This window comes from Patagioenas fasciata, chromosome 17 (genome assembly GCF_037038585.1).
Source record: "Patagioenas fasciata isolate bPatFas1 chromosome 17, bPatFas1.hap1, whole genome shotgun sequence".
Classification (NCBI taxonomy): domain Eukaryota; kingdom Metazoa; phylum Chordata; class Aves; order Columbiformes; family Columbidae; genus Patagioenas; species Patagioenas fasciata.
In genome coordinates, this window is record NC_092536.1 from 291,911 (window position 1) to 314,547 (window position 22,637).

Sequence of the window (22,637 nt, forward strand, 5' to 3'; positions counted from 1 at the left end):
GGAGTCTGCACAGCACCGGTGAGCCAGTCCTGCCCGCATGGCTTGTACAGGGCGCCCTGCGGCCGCCGGCGCTGGGCCCTTTTCTGCCCCGGCCTCAGGACTAAGCTGGGCTGACTACACGGTCACTGTCCATGGGGAGTCCTCAGCCGTCTGGTTAAGGCTGCTTTACAGCATGTGCTGCTGGAATGACATAAAGGGTCCAGACACTGGCCTGTAATGCAAAAATATTTCATGCCAAAAGGTACATTATGCTCAGAGAATTTGTTCGTTCATCTAATGAAATGTACAAAATAATGTGCTCCACTTTGGTTATTAAATTGATCAGTACAGAATATAATGGACATATTCTATTTGTTGATTTCAGGTTTCTAGCTCAGTTTTAAAGATAGGTTCAATAGCAGAAATAATGACAATGTTCATTATTGTATAAACATTCAATGCTCATACTGTAAATCTCTTCTTTCAGCCATTAAGCCTGTATTAAATCGGGTTGTCTCTGCAGGGCTTGCACTGCGAGCGCCTCTCGCTGTGCCCAGAGAACGCCAGCCACGCAGCAAGGCTACCGGCCGGGGACAGCTTCGCCGTCTGGAAGCCACAGCACACAGCTCTGAGGAAATGAGAACGTTAGCAGCTCCGTCCAACGAGGCTGGCAGCTTTCTGCCACCCTGCCTGGCGACAGCTTCCCCGGGGCGGGCTCTGGCTTCGCTTTTGCAGTGCAACATTCCAGAGTCAACGCAGTTCGAGGTGGATTTGCAAACCCTGATGTGACCTCTGGCGATGCTGCCTGGTCCTACGCTTCCCGAGACGTCACAAGGACTCACGGACCCGAGGGGCAAACTCTTCTTCCATGGGTTTCACACCACGAGACAGAGAGCATCCAGGAGACCGGGCTCACAATACTGGGGGTGGAAATGCAGAACGAACTAGGCAGGCACCAGCAGCAGATGCAGGTTCATAGATGTCTGCTCATTACCAAACCTCTCTCCAGCTGAGACTTAAATAGCCTCCTTCATGCAAAACAGGAGAGGGAGTGGAAGTGAAGGAAACTGGCAATTACACAATTTTATTTCCCTCCTAGCCCATTTGCTTTTCAGCACGTAGCTCTGCGCTCACATACGGAAGTTGCTTGTGAGCTCGAAGTTAAGCACAAAGTCAGCTCGACACTTTACTTTCACTGGGAGGAAGTCTCCTTGTGCTTTTCCGGATGCAGTGGAAAAGCACAGCGAACCCGTTATTTTACATTATTTTGAAGCACCAGGGACTCCGTGCTGCACCCCTCCAAGCGCAGTGGCGCTCAGACCCAGGCACGGGGGTCTCGGTTTACCCCTGCACCGGTTGTTTTCTGTACAGATCTCTAACTGCAACCTTCTTCTTTCTCACCTTTTAAAAGAACCAAACAAACCCTACTTTTTTCTAAAATCTACACCCAAACTCTCCTGGCCTGACTGGTGAAACCCCACCATCCCACAGCGCTAGAAGGTGTACGTGGTGACACCCCACCATCTCACAGCGCTAGAAGGTGTACGTGGTGACACCCCACCATCCCACAGCGCTAGAAGGTGTACGTGGTGACACCCCACCATCTCACAGCGCTAGAAGGTGTACGTGGTGACACCCCACCATCCCACAGCGCTAGAAGGTGTACGTGGTGACACCCCACCATCGAACAGCGCTAGAAGGTGTACGTGGTGACACCCCACCATCCCACAGCGCTAGAAGGTGTACGTGGTGACACCCCACCATCCCACAGCGCTAGAAGGTGTACGTGGTGACACCCCACCATCCCACAGCGCTAGAAGGTGTACGTGGTGACACCCCACCATCGAACAGCGCTAGAAGGTGTACGTGGTGACACCCCACCATCGAACAGCGCTAGAAGGTGTACGTGGTGACACCCCACCATCCCACAGCGCTAGAAGGTGTACGTGGTGACACCCCACCATCCCACAGCGCTAGAAGGTGTACGTGGTGACACCCCACCATCTCACAGCGCTAGAAGGTGTACGTGGTGACACCCCACCATCCCACAGCGCTAGAAGGTGTACGTGGTGACACCCCACCATCGAACAGCGCTAGAAGGTGTACGTGGTGACACCCCACCATCCCACAGCGCTAGAAGGTGTACGTGGTGACACCCCACCATCGAACAGCGCTAGAAGGTGTACGTGGTGACACCCCACCATCGAACAGCGCTAGAAGGTGTACGTGGTGACACCCCACCATCGAACAGCGCTAGAAGGTGTACGTGGTGACACCCCACCATCCCACAGCGCTAGAAGGTGTACGTGGTGACACCCCACCATCTCACAGCGCTAGAAGGTGTACGTGGTGACACCCCACCATCCCACAGCGCTAGAAGGTGTACGTGGTGACACCCCACCATCCCACAGCGCTAGAAGGTGTACGTGGTGACACCCCACCATCCCACAGCGCTAGAAGGTGTACGTGGTGACACCCCACCATCGAACAGCGCTAGAAGGTGTACGTGGTGACACCCCACCATCGAACAGCGCTAGAAGGTGTACGTGGTGACACCCCACCATCGAACAGCGCTAGAAGGTGTACTTGGGCACAATCGGGGTTTCCTGGCTTTGCTGCTCACCTCGCTGATACCGTTTAAGAACACATATCCCAACAGGCAAAAAGTTAATGTCCATTTCATTGGAGAGAGCTCTGCAAATCCGACAATTCCCTTATGGATAAGCCTTCAAGAATGTATTAGTGATGAAACCAATATGTTTCTTCAGAAGCTTAATAGGGCTCCATAAAAATTACTTCAATAACTTTTAAAATTTAATGACAAATGAGAACCTTTCCACAGGCTTTTTGAACTGTCCGACAGAATCCCATAGCGAGGATATAATTCTGCAATAAATTTTGTAGGACGGTTAAAAAAAATACAGAAAGCTTTTAATTTCCTATTACCTCCTGTAAGACTTTGCCATCAATTTAAAGCAAATAAATGAACTAAAAACACTGCAGTCACTTTCCTGTCCAGCGATTTACAAGAAAATATTTACTGTTCGGAGAAAAACCCAACAAACTAGAACAAGTATCCTTTTCAGAAACACAGAATGCAAACACCAACGCTACGCCAAGTCCTGCGCTCTCACACACCGGTGTGAACCCCAGTAAATCCAGTGAAGTCAATGGAGTCAGTGTGGCTCTACCTGGCTGCCTGGGCGCGGAGCCGGAGCAGCGGGACGGAAGGAGCCGCACGCCGCGGGTCCCCGGGCAGCTCGGCAGCAACATCAACAGCTCGGCAGCATCCGCGGGAACGGCGTCCAGCCCTTGTAAGCAGGAAGGACGGGCAGCGAAGCACGGAGGCGAGAGGAAAGGCGAGAACACGTGTGCACGGCTCGTGCAGCCATTAAAGGAAAAACAGCAAGAACCCCGTGGGCTGCAAGCAAGACCTGAACCCGGCCTCCCTCCTCGCCCCCCGCGGGACAGGACCGGAGAGCTACCTCACTTACAGCAGTGATTTCAAACAAAGCTAATATAAAAGAAAACCACAACGAAATGGAGAAACATAGCACGAACTAGCACTGCTCGCCACCCGGGCTGACTGGGACAGCAGGGTGCTGCTCATCAGCCACGTCCCTGTCCTGAGCGGAGGCTTGGTGGCCTCGGGGGGCGGTGACAGCAGAGGGAGAAGCAGCCAGATGCTGACAGCAACCTCTTTTCCTTGGGTCTCCACTACTGGGTGCTGAGGCCCTGCTGGGACTTATAGACCCCATCGCATCACACACAAAAGAGTAACGAGATCCATCTGCAATTTAACAGCACATCCCGGTCCCACTGATCACTCCCATTCATTGCCCACAAGGAAACACAAGATGACCTGGGGTCAGACCCAGCTCCCTCCTGCACCAGCCTCCTCACCCTTCACCACCGCGTCACATTACTTGTCGATCCTCAGACTGCCCCGTCTCGCGCCGGTGACCTGCACCACGCACGGGGTTACGCTGTCTGCGGGAGTCCCTAATGGGCTATCACACGGCAGAGGAAAGCTGCCCATCGGCACCTGTCAAACCACCCGAACAGAGCATCAGAGAGCTTACAAAATACAGGGGAAGCCCCGGCTGTGCACAGCACAGCACACATGGGCTCGGGGTCGAGAGGGGCTGGAGAGAAAGAGAACTGCCCCCATGAGAACAAGCCTGATTTAAACAGGGGTGTGGTGGCCCTGGTCTGCTCAGACCTCCCCTCGCCCCACACTGCAGTGCTAGTCCCTAGGCATCAGGTTTACACCCAGTGTTTAATTTTCTAAGAAACTGAAGTTTTATAAAGCCTTACATGAATAAAACATGTCTCTGAGGTATTTTAAAAACAGAACCAAGAAGATCTGGTAGCTTTGTGGGGGTCGCAACTGCTGCTCCTAACGTGACGGCCCCGCAGCGCCCTCCGGGCGCGCCAGCGGCCCCAGCCAGGGCCAGCGGCTGGGCCAGCACCGGGCCGCCCTGGCTTTGCTACTCAAGGGAACAGATAAGCACACTATAAAGAAGGAGTAAAAGATGGTATCTTTCAACCATCCTTTAAAAGTCTGGGCAATCTAAACTACTAAACGTATTTTGAAAGAACTCTTTTTTCTTTCTGATTTACAGTTTGATAGTCCTTTTATCTACTTCCACATGAACCAAGAAAAGCCAGAATGTGCCTCCTCAATCAACATGAGTTTGTGCTGGCGCATTCAGGATATGTTTTATTTTGCTTTTATATTTTATTTTAAATAAAAAGAATAATCAAAGAAAATAAACCACCCACTTTATAACACTTACACAATGAAGGCTTTATTTATTTATGTTTTGGTGGCAAGGCACAGGCTGCAGTCAGCTTGCTGTGATACTCAACAAACCTGCATTTGAAATTTAGAATCTTTAAGGAAATGAACAAGTTCTGCGGAGGAAGGGCAGCTGAGCAAAGAGACTTATGTTACCCCAGGTAATTGTGCATATGTATGTTTCTGCGTGCCTCTTGCCACTCCAAAAACACATTCATGACTTGGATGCTTTAAATCAAAAAGCAATTTCAGTCTGTAATACTCAAATAAATAATTGAACACATTTTATCTCCTACAGTATTGCTTCTATTCACTCTAAGTCCACTGACAGGAATGCAGCAACACGCCCCACATCCTTAGAATAACAAAGCAAAACACAAGACACCAACCAGAAGGCCTGGAAATGTTTATACTTCAACTTTTCAACTCTCCGGGCTGCAGCTGCAAAGAAGGGTCTGTGGGGCTCGGCTGGGGAGCCGGTCCGGGGCGCCCCGCCAACCCGTCCCAATGGCACAGCCGACCCGCCCCGCCAACCCGTCCCAATGGCACAGCCAACCCGCCTCGCCAACCCGCACCAACAGCACAGCCGACCCGCCTCACCAACCCGCACCAACAGCACAGCCGACCTGCCTCACCAACCCGCACCAACGGCACAACCGACCCGCCCCGCCAACCCGCACCAACAGCACAGCCGACCCGCCTCACCAACCTGCACCAACAGCACAACCGACCTGCCCCGCCAACCCGCACCAACGGCACAACCGACCCGCCCCGCCAACCCGCACCAACGGCACAGCCGACCTGCACCAATGGCACAGCCGACCCGCACCAACGGCACAGCCGACCCGCCCCGCCATTGGCGCCGCCAACCTGCGCCGCCAACCTGCGCCGCCAACCTGCGCCGCCAACCTGCGCCGCCATTGGCGCAGCCAACCCGGCCGCTCGCGCGGCAGCTCTGCCGGCAAGAGCCACGAGAGCCACGCAGCCCCCAGCTCGTGCTGAAGTTAACAGATTTTCCACCTTTCCATCTAAGCCGGGCTTACGAAGTTGGACGGATGCAGTGCGGTTAAGGTGAACGGTCTCTCCTGCTTGCCCATCGTGTTTTCACAGACAGCTGCTATGGACGGGGATGGTTGTACCCTGAACTGCTATTAAACCCATGCAACACAGCTGACAGGAGATGGCGAGTACATTCCTGTTCCCAAAGAGAGCTTTCCAGAGCCTGCAAAATCAGAAAGCTGCAAGGAGATTGTAAGACCGCACTGTTTTTTATGTTTGGTTTTGTTTTGAAATGTGGCTGAAACTGGCTGTGATTTGGGTGATTATCTTGGTTACCCACATTGTTTGAAAATCAAAGCCCTCCTCCTTCCCAGGCCACTGTATAATTATATACATGCATATGCAATAACGCTAATGTGCTCATCCAGGCAGTGACGAAATCAGATAGAACTTTTCAAGAAGAGGATGCTGGATTTAGCAGCAGCTCAGGGCATCCAGCACTGCTAACCCCAAGCATTTACGAATCACAAACTATCTTTAAAATGAGGTTAAAAGCAAGGTATGTGGGAGTCTCTTTAACCGCCTGCAGGCTTTGCAGCACGGAGAAGTCAGAGCTGCAGGCTCTCTCTCCTCTGTGGCCAGGAAGACTGAAGTCTTGCTTAAAGAAAAAAACAAACAAAACCCAACTTAGATTGTCATACAATCCTCCGAGGGCCTTGTTTTCATGGAAAACACAGAACACCGTGAGACTCTGATAAAATCACAAGAGCTGCAACACGGGGAACAGGGCAGCTGCAGAGCATCATGAGCGCTGTATAAATCAGAGCAATGTGGTCGCTATCTAAATACATGCATTACTTATTTTATCTATTATTACAGATGCCGCTGTGGAAGCTTTTGCATGGCTACAGTTCCGGTGGACTCTTGTCCAAAGATTCAGCTGTCACGGATCGTCCCCTCAAGCTCACTGTGCAGGTGGGTACACACCAGACGGTGACCTCACCAAAACATAACCAAAACCTGGGGATAAAGCCGAGATCAAGAGACAGGATGCATCTCTGCTTTTCCTGCCCCTCCGCCCCCGCCGTGGACCCCATGCAGGAAACTGGGAAAATTTATGGGATGTCTCCTGACCCCCATTCATGTAAAACACAGCTAAGGGCCTGACCGCGTCCTGCACTGGAGGTTTTGTAGTTCCAGCTTTTAAAATTATTTACTGTGACAGTTTAGTGTTGAATTAAAAAAAAAAAAAAAGGAAAAGAAGAAAAAAGGATGAGAAGAAGTAGAGAGAAAAAGGAGAGACAGTCCCCTTAAGGCAACAACATTTCAGAGCAGTGATCTCAGAGGAACAAGGGCTCTTCTCTGGTTGAGATACGCGTGTCAGGATGCAGGGCTGTCTCTGAACAAGAAATCTCTCTTGTTGGCCCAAGGCACAGTTTTGTGGTCAAGAGGACAGAAAATAAAGGGAGGGAACTTCAAAGAAGCATAAGCTGCATTAGTCTGCTGGGGCGGGCGGCTGCGGCGCATCCCACGGCTGGCAATTACGACCTGCACACCCAGAACGCTCGGCTCCCTCTTGTCACAGGGATAAGACACAGGCTGCGAGCTTGAGAGCTTTGAGGATGTGTACAGTTCATGATGAAAGATAGCACTTCAAAGCCCTCTGCCTGGAAACCCGTGGAGAAGGGTGAGCAGAGGGTAAGCAATCTTATTTTCCTGGGGGGTGCATATGCGGGGGAAGGATAAGACTTATTTTCACTGTCATTTATTATTGCCATGAAGTCTTGCACTGTTTATGGTATCTCTCATTAAAAGGATCTCTTGATAAACCGCCTGATAAGCATTCATTAATTAAGTCTCTCAGCACACTTGGTCTCCTGATGCAGGAGGGGCAAAGGGAGGCAGGCAGCTCCGTGGGCCCGGCCCGCCCGGGCAGAGCTGGGCCCGCCAGTCGCTCTGAGCCACCGGTCAGCTGGGTCCCACTGCTCCAGCTCGACAGCCTGACGGCCGGGGGCTCCCGGACACCCCTCGCACCTCGCAGGTGGCACCTCCACACCACAGCCTGCCCAGGGCTGTGAATGGGGACACCCGAGCTGCTGCCCGGCCGCCACTGACTCTGCAATGGAGATCTTCCTCATCAGGGCCCTCGGCCGACGCTAATGGCATTTGGGAAATATCTGCTTTAAGACGCTTATTTCACCCTGTCCCCAGCAGCGGACCTGGGTTCGAAAGCGGGGAGCTCAGCAGGTCTCCTGGGCCACAACGCCAAGGCTGACTCCTCGCTGCAGGAGGCAGTGAACAACGGGAACACAACGCCGAAGGCCTTAAAATCCAAACTATCCACACACACTTGAAAATATCGTCACAGCAGACAGGCGGAAATCCTGCCAGGGATCCACGAGCGAACGCCCCTCTCACCTTCCCAGGCCCACAACACATCTGCCCTCCTATCAACCACCACCATCTGCCTCATCCACCGCTTGGAGACAGAGGGATGGATTCGGCTTTCGCCTACACCTCCCCTGCTCTGCACGGCACTCGCCCTTCAGAAAAAGCAAAGGACTGGCTGGGAGATTCCTGTGAGAAAGGAGCTGCATGAGAGAGCGAACAGACCTTTATTATTTGGCTATCGATTTATTCGCCAGGAGGATGTAACGCTCGGCTCCTGGCAGCAAATGCCCTTGTAACTCTGCGCTGCAGCGACAACTTGGCTAAACAAATGGTTTTCTGCATCAGAAAACAAAGACCTGTCAGCACAGCAGATCAGGGATTCTCTGCTTTTATTTTTACTTCCTCACACAGAGGATTTCACCACGAGCCTCCTGGAGGCTCAAAGTGCCCCATTCAGCCCATCTCACAGCTGCGACTACCGAGGTCACCCCGGGTCAGGACACCTCTCCACAACGCATAACAGCGACCGGCCCCTCACGGGGACGTCTGCGCCCCGCATCTGCTGCTGCAGATGAGCCGGTGTGCAGAGGGGGAGCATCGCCACGGCCATGGCCACCGCGGGGAGGGCACCGAGACAAACGTCACCCAGAGGGCCAGACAAAAGATGCTGCTTCTCAGGCCTTTGTGGAGCCGCGAAATATGGTCAAAGGTTATGTTTTACAGCTGTTCCAGCCTCAAATAAGCACAATCCGTCTATCTTAATACTTAATTGCACTGCTAAGCTGCTGATAAAGTAGGATGGCACAAAACAAATATGCTGGGCCAAACACATCCCCAGGGAAAGTCTGTGGGAATAGGAGGAGTTGCACCAGAAAATGAATACACTTCATTGTGTTTCAAAAGCCTGGCTACCTTCAACAAAAGCTGTAGCATGGATGCTGCAGATTCGCTAGTTAATATCTCTCCAAAAAGGCTGCAAGCGTTTACAAAAGAAGGGCATAGCGCAAATGCCCGTGGGAGAGCACGAGCACTGCCGCCGCGCGTGTGCCCGCCAGGAGACCGCGGCGAGCTCATCCCCCCGCGCAGCCCCCACGGCTCCAGCCCTGCAGAACAGGGCCTCAAATCAACACTCTGATCTCACAAAAGGAATTTAAGCGCGAGGCTTTGAAAGTCACTTTCTCTCGGCCATATGGCACCACCGAGCCTGGTGGTGTTGGAGCGGCGTTCATCTGCGTGGCTCTTGCCTTGCGGGAGCGGGAACGGGGCGAGGGCAGAATTTAGCACTGCTCGGGTTTCTGCACAGTATCTCACCGAGGCAAAGCTCCCTCACCTCTCAGTGCAAGTGCCAAACGCTGAGGCAGCCCCAGCAGAGTTTGCCCACAATCACAGCCACCGGTAAACGGCCAGAGACAAAAATCACGAGCTAAACGCAAAGCTGCCTAAAGCTGGCAATGTCTACACCCACAGCAAACCAAACGGGAACAGGCTTAAGTTACAGGGACATAAACAGCAGTGAATACAGACTTCAAGACAGCAAATTCACAGGCATTCACAGATTTAACTTCTGATAGGGAGGTTATTTTGAAAACTCATGTTGCTGAGCTGCTCTGTGAAAGGAAGGGGTGAGGGATCTCAGGTTTCAGCACGAGAAGGAGCCAACAGAGCTGCCAGTGCTTCAGCACAAGCCCCTCCAGCAGATCTCTGCGCCACGCGTTTATGCAGGATGGCAAGATCTTTGTTTTGCTGAGGCAGTGCCGTATGGGCAATCTGGTTTGCCTTCTAGCGAGCCAAGGCGGAGAGAAATGAAATACTCTTCCCCACCATTTGTTTAAACTTCCCTCTTTCCCCCAGAAAAAGCTGGATACTTTCATAAAAATATCCGCAAATGTTATAACATAATGGGCTTGTCATCAGTTTCCCCATTTGGCACTGGAAATCTGCAAAGCTTGGAAAGAAAGAGAATGCCTAACACTGCTGCTAAAGAGCCCATCTCTAAACCGGGCCTGGACGCAGGTGACAGCACACAGCCACCAAAGCTCCTGCCCTTGGCCAGCACCTACTCCTACACAACTGAAAATTATTCTTTTCTTGGCTCCCTTGAAATAATGCAAGAAGGTTATTTCATCAGTACTTGTTAATGTGCCTCAGCTCCCATCTTTGGGATATTTGTATATCCCTAGTATTCATTATTGCTCTAAACCGGTTTTATTTTGCAGGTCATTGCTGAGAATGCTGCAGAACAGCCACACGACCTGGCAATTCAGAGACACATCGCAGCCTCCTCACACGATGGAGCGGAACCATTCCAGCACGACGCTTCCATCACGCACAACGCTGTCCATCACGCACGACGCTTCCCATCACGCACGACGCTTCCCATCACGCACGACGCTTGCCCTCTCCACGGCTGTTTCTTCAGTATTTTTGCCTAGCACCCATCTCAGTGAGATTATCCCCGAGAACACATTAAAACAGAGGAGCTCTGTTTTACGGCTGTACCGAGCCCTCGAAGGAGGGCTTGGCATATTTAGAGAGATGTCACGGTACCTCCCGCGGGGAATCTGAACCGGTGCAGTCTCTTAGCAACACCCAGTGCGTATCACAGGTAACTCTCAATTAACAGCACTGGTGGGAGCTGCAAACCAAACGTGCCGAGCACCCGAGTGCCCGCCACCTTGTTTTGGAGAACCCAGATGTACAGACACAAATGCTCTGGATGCACTGGCGGAAGAGGGATGTATGAGCCCTTGTAAGGGTGATACAAATAACACTGAAACGTTGCTTTAAAAAAGAAAAAGGTTTGATTGTCTTAGCGGGAGCAGCACATCTACAGCAAAGGCTGACTTTGTCAGTAATCCCCTTCCCTAAGATGTTCATGACAAATCCGGCTGGTAGAAGAACTCCCACCCCGCACTGAGACAACGCAGCTCGAAATGTTAACTTTGTCATCACAAGCCTGTAAAGCTGATCTTCATGACAACGTGTGCGGCAAAACGAAAGGCACCGGCCAAGCTGCTGTCCTGCTATGTGCACGACATGGATCCACAACTCAAATCTCTTGCTCTAAGATAAAGAAAGCACTTCTCCAGATCACTTACCTTTATTTGCTGCAGGAGAGAACAGCTTCTCAGAGCCTACAGAAGCCTGAAAAAGAAAGAGAAAAAGAGGGTGAATAACACTAAAGGAGAATGTAGGAAGGCTTGCTCACAAAAACACAGCTCATAAACCAAGTCGGTTATCTGTAGACCTGCAATTACACATCGCACCTGGAGGGTGCAATGTTGTGCCATTAAAGAATAAGCATGCATCCTAAGAAGATGAAAGCAAAGCGTACCCAAGTACTGTCCTGATCTCACCCAGCTACATCCTCCTGTCCCGTTTATTTAGGCAGCCATGCAATGCACAGCTATTTTATCCATGATTTCTCATATGAAAACAAAACCAGTGAAACTGCTATCAAGCTCAAGGAAAAAAAAAAATCAAAGCCTCTCTCTTTGAAAATAAGCTCATTTCTTGCTGAACATGCAAAATGTAATTTCTGTGTTGGAAACACAAGTTGCAACTGAACACATCCGTATGAACGAGGGTGTTACACAATATTATGCCAAATGACAGGTACATGCTGCTATGCACTTAGTTGAGTATGAAATAAAATGCCTTCCTCTTGGGAGAAGCCCATCTCCCTGCAAACGGGGTCGCACTTTGCTGCTGGAGCTCCACAGCATTTGTGTTTGTGCTCCTCGCCGCTCTGGGAAATAGCTAAAGAAATCCAATTAACCTAAACCTTGTAAACAGCTTCACAATAATCAGGGTCACTGGGTTACAGACAAGATGATAATGACATACAGGAAAGAACGTCCATTCATCGTAAATAAAGCTTTTATGAGTTGATTTGATGGTTTCCTTCCCTCCGCGCTCTGATGTCAAACAGTCAATCTGTTTCAACACGAGCTTTTCCTCCTTGCTATCTGATAAAACAGCAAGCGGCCTCTACAGAGCCAGAGCCAGCGCCAGAGCCGGCCTGGCGCGGGGAGCTCGGCCGACGCTCCTGCAGCTGCAGGACAGCCCGGAGGAGCACGGCGTCAACGGGGCGACGGACGAAGCTGGAGGGTGAACACACTGCGAGTGCAAAAAGCCGTTCTGTGCTCTGCCTTAAAAACAACGAACTAACTCAACACGTGGCTGAACCAAGCTGGTTTTATTTTTTGTTTTATTGATTTTATTCTAATGTGCCTTAGGAGATTTATATCATAAAGAACACCATGAATTGTATTACCTCGTTACGTATTTTTAATGATGACTCAGAAGGAAAAAAACCCAAAACAAATAGTAAAATGCAAGAAGATCTGTGTGAGATACAGTAAGAAACAAGAAAGAGTGATCTATTAATGTTATTTCTAAGTAAAGTGGCACTGCAAGCTTGCACTGAATGTCTTATTTAATGCAAATGTATAAAAAAGGGAAAACGACATGAAAATAGGTTGAGGCTGAGACACATAAGAAAGAAATTCTGAATCATGTCCACGACAAAGCTGCATGTGTAGCTGTGGCATGTATGAGCGTTACACAGCTCAGCAAAGGATCCTGAAATCTCAGGGAAAATCAGTTACCTGCACGATCCCTTCACTGCGCGGAGTAAAGAGAGGAAGAACCAGGATTAAACAAGGTTTTGCCTAGGCCGGTTTGCAAAGAAAGTGTAACAGTGTCACACAGAGCAACAACAGCGGTGTACATCACGTCGACAGCCAGCTCTGAATTCACAACCCACTGCTCAGAGATCTTTCACTTACAGTCCACGCAAAGTCACCACGCACACAGCACACACCACACCCACCGCCCCGGGAGCTCACGCACAGCACCAGCTGACACAGAGCGGGACCTCGCCGCGCAGCGCCCCGCGAGCACCAGGACACCTGGCACCTGAACAAATGAGACGGTCCCATTTTCCGGGCAATGAAACTGGGCTGTGCTTGCACTAAAGCCCACGCAGCACATCGGCAGCCGAGCCACAACTCCCGAGTGCCGGTTCCGAGAGGAGCCACGGCCCTGCCCCGGCTGTCCCCCTGCTGTCCCGGCTGTCCCCCGTTGTCCCCGGCTGTCCCCCCGCTGTCCCCCTTTGTCCCCGGCTGTCCCCCCGCTGTCCCGGTTGTCCCCCGTTGTCCCCGGCTGTCCCCCTTTGTCCCCGGCTGTCCCCCCGCTGTCCCGGTTGTCCCCGCACTGTCCCCGCCAGCCGCTGCCACACCAGCCCAGCTCGGTGCTTTGCCTCATCTGGAGAGTTGGGTCCTGCCAACTTCACGGCAACCACCAGCTCGCTCCCATCTGCGTAATTCAGCCCCGAGGATCTAATACAGACCGGCACTGTTTAATCAGGAGCTAAAGATCTCAGTTGCTGTAGGTCCAAGCCATATAAAAACAATGTTTAAGGAAGTCAAGCGAGAAAATACACTTTTAAGAGGAAGACACACGGATTATTGCTCAGTCTTCTGATAACAGTGTGTGGCACCACCTTCAATAATCAGAGTCAACATTTACAGAGCAGCGTTCTCAACATCACGGCCACAGTTTACAGACACAAACCTCTACACCTGGAGTTTACAGTAACTCTGCTCTCACTTCTGGTGATTTCTAACTCCAGATCTGAGTGTTTTTTGGCATGAGCACCATTCTGAAACAGTGAATGCCTGTGCTGTAGGATATTCCGCGAGCTGCTGCTCAGGCAGGAGGGAAGCTGGGGGAGGAAGAGTCTGAAAACATCATTCAGTTCCCTCAGCCACCCTTTAAAGGAAGCATACAATAAAACCTATGTGACTGAGGGAGCCCGCTAATGAGCGAAAGAATCCAGCAAACCCATGCATCTGCCTAACAAGTCTCCTCCCAAACTTCCTGCTGTTTCAGGCAAATCATTTGCATATGTTTAAGAAAGAATTAGGAAAAAAAAATAAGTGGAATTCTTCACTTGTGAGCAAATGCAGGCACTTGGAGTCCTTTCTGTGGGTGGGTCCAAGCCATCCCAGGAAATCACACTTTTTTGATGAAACCAGAAGTTTCCTTCCCCCCTTCCACTGCCTCCGCCCGTCTGCACCTCCAGCACCACCCAGGGGCCAGGGCGGCTGCAGCGGCTCCAGGCACCCTCGGCTCTTTCAGTGCCCCCCAGTCCCTTTTGTTGCTTAATAAGGCAGAGAAACGTCCCCAGCCTGAAGCGAACAACGAAAGACACCTCCAGCCCTCCTTGTGCATTCGAACAACACAAGACACCTCCGGCCCTGCTTGTGCATTCGCTGCTCGTGCCCCAGCCCCACGGAGCGAGCGCCACAGCAGAGCCCACGACAGGCACCTTTCCGCAAAAACGGCCGCTTGTAAAGACCCACTCTCACTCCCAACAACCACCTTTGCACTTTAAGCACATCTAACATCCGTCCCCAAAGTGAAACACACACCAGTGATTTCGGAGAGCAGCACAGTCTCTGAGGTAGCCTCATGTTGCTGAAATCTGTAAGGCCCAGCACCCTTTTGATGACACGCTCAGATCTGCACCAAGCCTTGCGGGTCCCCCTTTGTGGTTTATTCAACCAAGTTAGCAATCCTCTGCCCCATTCTGAGTTTCTTTCTTTTCTACACCAGATCTAAAGGGGAGAATGTCCCCACCCAGTTCTGTGTCAGTTTGAAACCACGTGAATACGTTTCTACTCCCCCCCGGTTTGCAGAGGGCAAGCAGAGGAGCGGTGCTGCACTCCCTCCTTCTTCCTCGCCTTGGACCTACCACATATAAACTCAGATTCCATTTTCAGCACTAAAAGCTTAGCAAAAGCAGTTTTTTCCTCAAAATGGAAGGTGGTAACCACGAAGGATTTAGCACACGCTCTCCTCTGAAGGGGAACAGTGAGGCATAATGAAGTCCACGCCTCATTCATCCCGGTTCCCACCAAGCCAAGGCAGCTGAAAGGTGTAAGAGCTCTGACAGATTATAATTTAATGATTATATATGACAGAACAACATCATCTGACAGAGACAGGATTATTCACTATGTCAGGCCTCATAGTAATTACCTGTTTGTTTGGTTGTTTTTCTTCTCCTTTCTCTGTAGCCTGTAAAATGGCTAACTGAGCAAAGCTGCTCCGTGTCCCCAGCAGCAGGGGCGCTCTGACCCCCGTGCAGCCTCCTGGAGCACCCAGTGCCGGACCCCCCAGCCGCCCCAGGCGCCGGAGCAGGCAGCTGGAAGCTGCCAACACGGCTGCAGCTCAGGTTCACCAGGAGCAAGGCTACGTGGTGTAAGGGACCGGGGAGGCGATTCCCTACAGCGCACAAGGCAGGCACCCCCTCCACGGCTGAGCCCACTTCCGCAGGCAGGAGGAAAAGGAGGCAATAAAACAGAGTTTACATTATATTTCTGGATGGCTGCCTATCTTCTGAACAGCCAAGAGCTGGTCTCAAGAGAGGCTGTTTTCACACTCTTACTGAACCTAGCAAGCACTAAAAAGCTCTCAAGAAAACGCTTCTCCAGGAGATATCCAAACCAAAAGTAGTGGACACACCTAGAGGAACTTCCAGCATAAAGCACGGCCACTATCTGCAAATGGTGGATCAATTTTCATTCTTCCCTTTGAGCTGTTTCCCTGCTTTCACCTACCCCTCCGACGCCACTTGGTCGCTTGTCTAGTAGAGAATTTCAGCACATGTCAGTACTGCTTTACTATTTTCCAGGTGATTCTCTAAGTCATTTATACCAGATCCCTTCATTCAGTAATACAAGAGCAACACCTAAAACAGGAAGGTATTGTTCAGGTTGTGATTCTTCTATAGGAAGTGGAAATCAACCCATTTGGAAAGGTGCAAGAGGAGCCTAGAAATCACACACACAAAACCAAACTAAAGTTCACCCTTAAGACCAAGAAAGTATCTAACACATTCCAGAATGCAGAAGCAGCCCACGGGAAACACTGCCTGCATTGTGAGGGGATGTTTCAAGGGAACCTGCGGCCTTTTCACAACCAGGATTATTTTTGGAGGAAAACCACAGCTCTATTAAGAGGACAAAAGAAGAGTTAGATCTGCGAGTCAGTCATTTCATGCAGCATCACAGGAAAGCGAGCTGGAGTGAGAAGTACACCAACTACCCTCCTGCAGCACCTTCTAGAAGGCCCAGCATCGCAGCGCACGGCTGGCTGGGACAGGGCTAAACCAGCTGTGCGAGGGACCAAGCACGAGGGAACGGGACACACAACGGACTCGTACAGACCCACGCGGCAGCTCGTGGTTGTCTTCCAACAGCAGAGATGTTCCCTGTCCCCTTCCCTCCCCACAGCGCCACACAGAAGCATCATTGGGCTCTCAGGAGCGCTCAGCACCCCGCAGCCGCCCTCAAGGCACAAAGACCGGAGCTATCGGGAAGGGATCACTTCCGAAAAGCCGTCTGGATCCTGAATGGTGAACAGGCTGCTCTGAAAAATCTAGTTCCAGCTGATGGTCAGGATCACTTATGACATCCAATGCAAATAAGGACTAATACTAAGGATTATTCCCTAAGCAAGAACGAGTGCCAGACAGACCTTCAGCTTTCTTGCAACAATCCTAAAACTTCAGTTGTGCCTTCAGCTACACCATCACAGTGAACCGTGCAGCACCCTGAACAGGCAACTGCTTATTGAAACGGCAATACCGTAAATGCCCCAGATACTTCTACTTCAATTTTGATTCTAGGCCATCTCTGGGAGGTACTGATGGGCAATCTGTATCTTGCAGGAGAGTTCACTCTACAGAAGGTTGACCAGAAACAAAACGGTTCTTGGACTGCACTTTCATACAGCAACATATTTGTTTAGGTTCCCACCTCACATTCATTTAGCACATGCATATTCAGTACGGCTGTACTCCTGGAAAGGGCTTTTCACAACACACTCCTCTCTTGTTCACTATTTCTTCCAAGAATGCCTATTTCTCTCAGCAGTTTGTATAACCATGACTATTTTTACAACAGCCCCTTTGAGAAGCTACCACAGGTCTGTGAACAGAGAATTAACCTAGGCCACAGAGGTCCCAGAAGCCGAGATCACTGGTCCCAATTCACCACTGAATTACACTGACTTTCCATGATGACAAACAGAAAGCAAAGCAGAGTGGATGCTGCCTGGAAGGCACCGAAGGAAGTGTTGTGCAGACAGTTTGATTCAGCCCAGGGCAAGGAGCAACCAAGCTCAGCGCTTCTCCCCAAGTTCCATGTTACAGTTTTGTTTGGACCTCCTCTTTTGGCAACACGGTGAAAAGCTTAAAACAACACCATTTTGTGTCCAGAGCATGTTCCTCATCACTTCACAACCAACTCGGGATAGACCAAACTAGCTTAGATTAAGCAGCGACTCTAATTCTCCAACACAGGCTGCCGCGGTCCGTCGGCGCGTCGCGCACAGGAGCCCCGCACCACGGCGAAGGGCAACCCAGCGCTGCCCCGCTGCATCAGAGCCTCGGGGCACAGGCTCGCCAAGTCCTCTTCCGCCTCCTCCCGAACCATCCCTCCAGCCCCTGGAGAACGGCGAGAGCCCGGGGTTTTCCCCATCCTATTCCCTCCATTGGCCATGCCTTATGATTCATCTTCCTCTGAGCAGTTGCTGCTTCCCAAAGGAAAAGATCAAACTCCCTCTCCTTCCCAGCTCAGCTCCAATAAATAAATAAATACATGCACTTAAAAAAATTCAGTAAAGGAGGAGAAGGGAGGAAGCCGGGAGCTCCCGGGCCTCAGCAAGGCCGGTCCCACAGCTGCAAACGGTGCCTCCGCTGTCTGAGGAGACCCGGACCAGAGGAGAAACCGTCCAGCTGTTCCTCAGTAAACTCAGCCAAAATCCTTGCTAAAAGTTACTGTGCTTACATGTCCTAATTTAAATTAAGGTGCAGTTGGTCTCTGTCTCAGTATCCTCCTCCCTCAAACCTCAGCTCCCAAATTGCCACCAAAACCTACCTTAATTTTACATTCCTCACTCTCCATTCCAGCCAGCACCGACTGCCCCACCTGCACGCGGCCGCACGCGCCACGTCCTGGCCTGTGCCCACCAAACAAGTGCCCGCTACGGTCAGCAGGAAAAAGACGACAGAGCACAACGTCAGCTGGATGTCGCTCTTCTTTTTCTCACACTGGGTTGTTTTAACCTCTGTGCTCACGTACAACACTGCTGACTTAGCTTCTGGGTAGTCTGGCCTACAAACGACACCCTGAGGAGAGTCCCCTCCTGGTGCCGCACCAGGCCGCGCCTCCCACCGCCGCTCCGAGGCAGCAAGGTGCCCACGCTACCGGCAACCGGTACACACCCGGTCAGCGAACAACCCTTCTCCAGGACACGCTTTGTGCAATCTGCTTTAAACATCTGAACCAACAGAGATGTCACGCTTTTTCCCCGAGAGTGAGCCCTCCTCAACAGGCAGGCTCTTCAGACTGGGTTTCCAACACTGAAAACGTCTCTGTTACCCAGACACTGACACAGGCAACTGCAGACGCGGTTACCGATTCAGCTTTGGCTACTGATGTAGGGGAAAACCTGCCTACAAATACAACAAGTTGGGAACACGGTGTAATATACTACTATCGTAACTTGTATTACTGTCATTACAGCTTGAAACTATCTAGCCAGGATATCTGTTTGGCTGGGATACGGGTTTTTATTTTCACTAAATCAAATGGATCGGGGAGTGCTCTTTGCAGAACTACCTACAACTTCTTATAATTCAAAGGCTGCCTTGTAGGAAGAGTGATGGGGAGAGCAGGGCCTGCTCTGCAAATGACAGGTGGCAGACTGTTGTTTGGTACCTCCCAAATTACTCTGCGGCTCCCAGGGCTGCCTCGGCATTTCATTATCCCAGGTCTCTCCTGGGAGGATGCAGACACGAATTCACACCTCATGTCCTGGTTTCTGTCAAACTGAGCAAGAGTGCAAACGCTGGCACCAACTGGGAATGCCACGCAGGGCTTGGCACGCGAGAACAAACCCGGGCTGCGCTCCCTGCCAGGCGCCGGCGCTCACGGCAGCCCCGGCCCGCGGGCAGGCCCTGAGCGCGCCGGGCGGGGGGAGGAGGGCCGCGCCAGGCAGCTCGTTCCTGTGGCTCCTGCCGCCGCTGTGCCAGCAGCCCAACCTTCAGCGTATTGTGCCTTTTAACCAATTACGTGTCACCCAAATCCCACCTGCAGCCTTCTCCAACACAAATGGCTATAAATCACAGTTAGACCAAGAGGGTTTTGCGAGACATTTGATTTCCTAAAAAGGTCACTGTCTGAAAATTGCTGCAGTTCAAAACTGCACTGAATAACAACCTGCATCGGCAGACAGGGAAGGAACCTCTTCCATGGTCTGTTGCGTGTTGTCAGATAATATTAGAACGATTAGGGAGGCCAACAATGGCAGAATCATTACGATTCAGCTCAACCAAAGAGCTGATGCAAATTCAGCAGAATATCTCTTCCTTTCAACTTTGGAAGAAAACAGTCGCTTAGATGAAAAAAGGAAAACTGCATGAGCCTACTAAAACATCCAGCACAACCACCTCCAACAGGCAAGCAGAACACAGGCCGGTCGTCTCTGCAGCGCGCTCCAGCCTGCCGAGGCACCGCAGAGCCCAGCGCCGCAGAGCCCAGCGCCGCAGAGCCCAGCGCCGCGCCCGGGCGCTCCTCAGGCCACGGCCACACCGCGCGGCCTCGGACCGCTCAGGATGCTCTGCTGTTCAGGGGAAATGCTGCCTTCTCATTTTTAATCCGTATGCCAGATACGTAGTGGACCCTGTACCGCACTTGATGTGAACCACATCACAGAAAACGTTTGGGAATACTCAAAACCCATTTGACATTGATGCTGTTCTGGACACCCCTGGTGCCCATCCCTGTTTTGCGGGTGACATGTCCTGCCAGACAGCCGTCAGGCAAACCAGCACCAGATTCTCTGAAAAGGATCAGGCTAACTGCAACAGATTCACGAGACACAGTGAAGACTGCATCGCCCTCCTAGCCCGGACCATGACGCCTGACACACGTACACCCTTGTGACAGAAGTTCCCAGTTAGGGATGCCATCCTGACGTGGCCCTTTTCCTGGGCTGGGGGGTCAGGGAGCTTATCAGAAAGGCAGCTCTTGTCCACTGCCATTGAAACGTGGTGCATTTCCCACAGCACCCTCACAGCAGCGTCTCTGCAGAAGGCGCTTTTGTTGTTGTTGTTTCTAATTCACTGCTCCAAAATATTTCTTGGCTGTATCCCAGGGCTGAAGCCTTATCTGCCCATCCCCCTGCAGACACACAGCAGCTGCAGAGGCTTATCACGGCTGCCTGTCCACTGAGTTTACAAATTAACACCCTATCGAGGCTGCACCAGGGCTGATTAATCAGAGAGAGGCAGTCTGAGGGCCTTTATCACTGTGAGCGGCTGCTGGGAGAGAAGTCACAAATCTCTCAGGAGGCAGGAGATGCCTTACAAATGAAAGAGCAGGCGGCCGGAGAGGAGGAGGCCGCAGCAGTACGGGAGCAGAGGCTTTCGATGGTGGAGGCAGCGCAGCGGTACGGGAGCAGAGGCTTTAGCGATGGCGGAGGCACCGCAGCGGTACGGGAGCAGAGGCTTTAGCGATGGCGGAGGCACCGCAGCGGTACGGGAGCAGAGGCTTTAGCGATGGCGGAGGCACCGCAGCGGTACGGGAGCAGAGGCTTTAGCGATGGCGGAGGCACCGCAGCGGTACGGGAGCAGAGGCTTTAGCAATGGCGGTGAAGGCACGGGAGCAGCAGGAGGGGGAGAGCTGCAGGCAAACCCAGCACATTATGACAACTGAAGAAAGAAAGATAATTAACAGCCTGTACCTCATGATTCTAGCTTTCCCTCCCCAGGCTATAATTGAGCCTATTGCTCCTTTGCTCCAGAGGACAATAAACATTTATTATGTTAAACACATAACTGTGCTGCACAAAAGCCCTGTTCTTTCCCAGGTCCACTCCTTTCACAGCTGTGCAGTCCAGGAGGAGGATGGGGCTTCTGAAGTGGGCTCCCCTTTTATACAGAAAATGTCTCCATTTGGACATAAAATGCATCCCTGGCTTCACCCAAAGCTGCCGTGTGCTGGGTGCATTCATCCTGAACGTCGGGGCGAACCCCAGGAGACCAAGAGCTCTCGGACGGGACCGCTGGCCCCCAGAAGGATGTGGTTGCATGTGGGAGCATTGGCACCCGGAGCAGCTCCTGACGCGGGCCCAGAGACCCTGTGGTTCAGGCGGGCTCCACCACCCAAGAAGTACCTCCTCTTTTGAATTCAGCAGCCTCACTAAGAGGTTTACCGGGAAATTTTCATTCCCATCAGAAATTACATGTAGAAGAGACTCTCATTACAAGATGAGCATTAGTCGTGTGAATCGCAGTGGAGCGGTGCCGGCCCTACCCCTCCAAGCACTTTGTCACGGTAAGAGCGCGGGGATTCAGGCGATCTGCCCGTCCCCGTGGACTGTGGCTCCGGCACTGCTCTTCCTGCATTCCAGTGCTGGTACCGGCTGCGGCCCTGCAGCTTCGTGCCTGCGCCAGGACAAGGCAAAGTCATTATGAACACCAAGGGGACCCGTGCTAAAGAGATGTAAAAACGGATACATCTTTAAAGGAAAACAAATTGGGCAACTGTCTACATTTATTGACACACATTTGTGTCTTCAAGTTTTCCATGTTAATCCTTGCAACCAAGACACAGCCAGATTTTTCCTTGAAAATGTAATATATATATATGTAAACTGAGATGTATATGTAAACATGACTCCAGAAGGCAAAACTTCAAGAAAAATGTTACCAACATGAAGACATCAATGAGCACACACCACAGCCGCCTCCGTCCCAGTCCTTTCTCTGAACACACCAGCGAACAATTCAACAAATAACCTCTGGACAAACATGGCACTCCCCGCAGCTTTGCCACCGACAGCGTGGGGCTCGCGCGTGATCTCAGGGAACGTCCCTCCCCGTTTTGGCCCCGGGAACGGGAGAAGTGCAGACGCGGACGGCCGCACCTCCCGAGCCGCTCGGGGCCAGCCCTTCCAGGCAGCGCTGCCAGGCAGGATCAAACCAAAACGAACGGTACCTGCCTTCTCCTCCTCTCTTGATGCCATGAGAAAACTACTTCCTCAACCACCCACATTATGGGCCGAAGAACCCTTGCAGATGCCCAAGTTTTAACAAGATCCATCTGGTTACTTAGAAATGGGCAAGCAGATTCTGAATATTAGCCCAGGGAAAGAACACCGCCTTTTCGATGCGAAAAGCCCGTGCCAGGCTCCGCGAGCGGCCACCGCCGCCCTGTGCCAGCGCGCACCGGGCTCGCCCAGCCGGCGGCACCGTGCGCTGCGCTCGGCTGTTGGAGGAGGGGGCTACAGGTGACGACGCCTCCCGTCACCCCAGTCAGACCACAGCAACTCTATACATGGAGGAAACATCAAATATTCACCGCGTAAACAATGTGGATGTGGTAATCCC

The 22,637-nt window shown here is 51.7% G+C and overlaps 1 protein-coding gene across 27 annotated transcripts in view; it reads right to left on the minus strand.

The window, feature by feature from the left end:
• FBRSL1 (fibrosin like 1) overlaps positions 1 to 22,637 on the minus strand; it is a 464,112-nt gene that overhangs the window by 46,438 nt on the left and 395,037 nt on the right. For all 27 annotated transcript variants that reach the window (XM_071816110.1, XM_065851291.2, XM_071816112.1 and 24 more), the window contains one exon: positions 11,269 to 11,314. In XM_071816110.1, the coding sequence (XP_071672211.1) occupies positions 11,269 to 11,314 (46 nt within the window). The remainder of the gene's footprint in view (positions 1 to 11,268; positions 11,315 to 22,637) is intronic.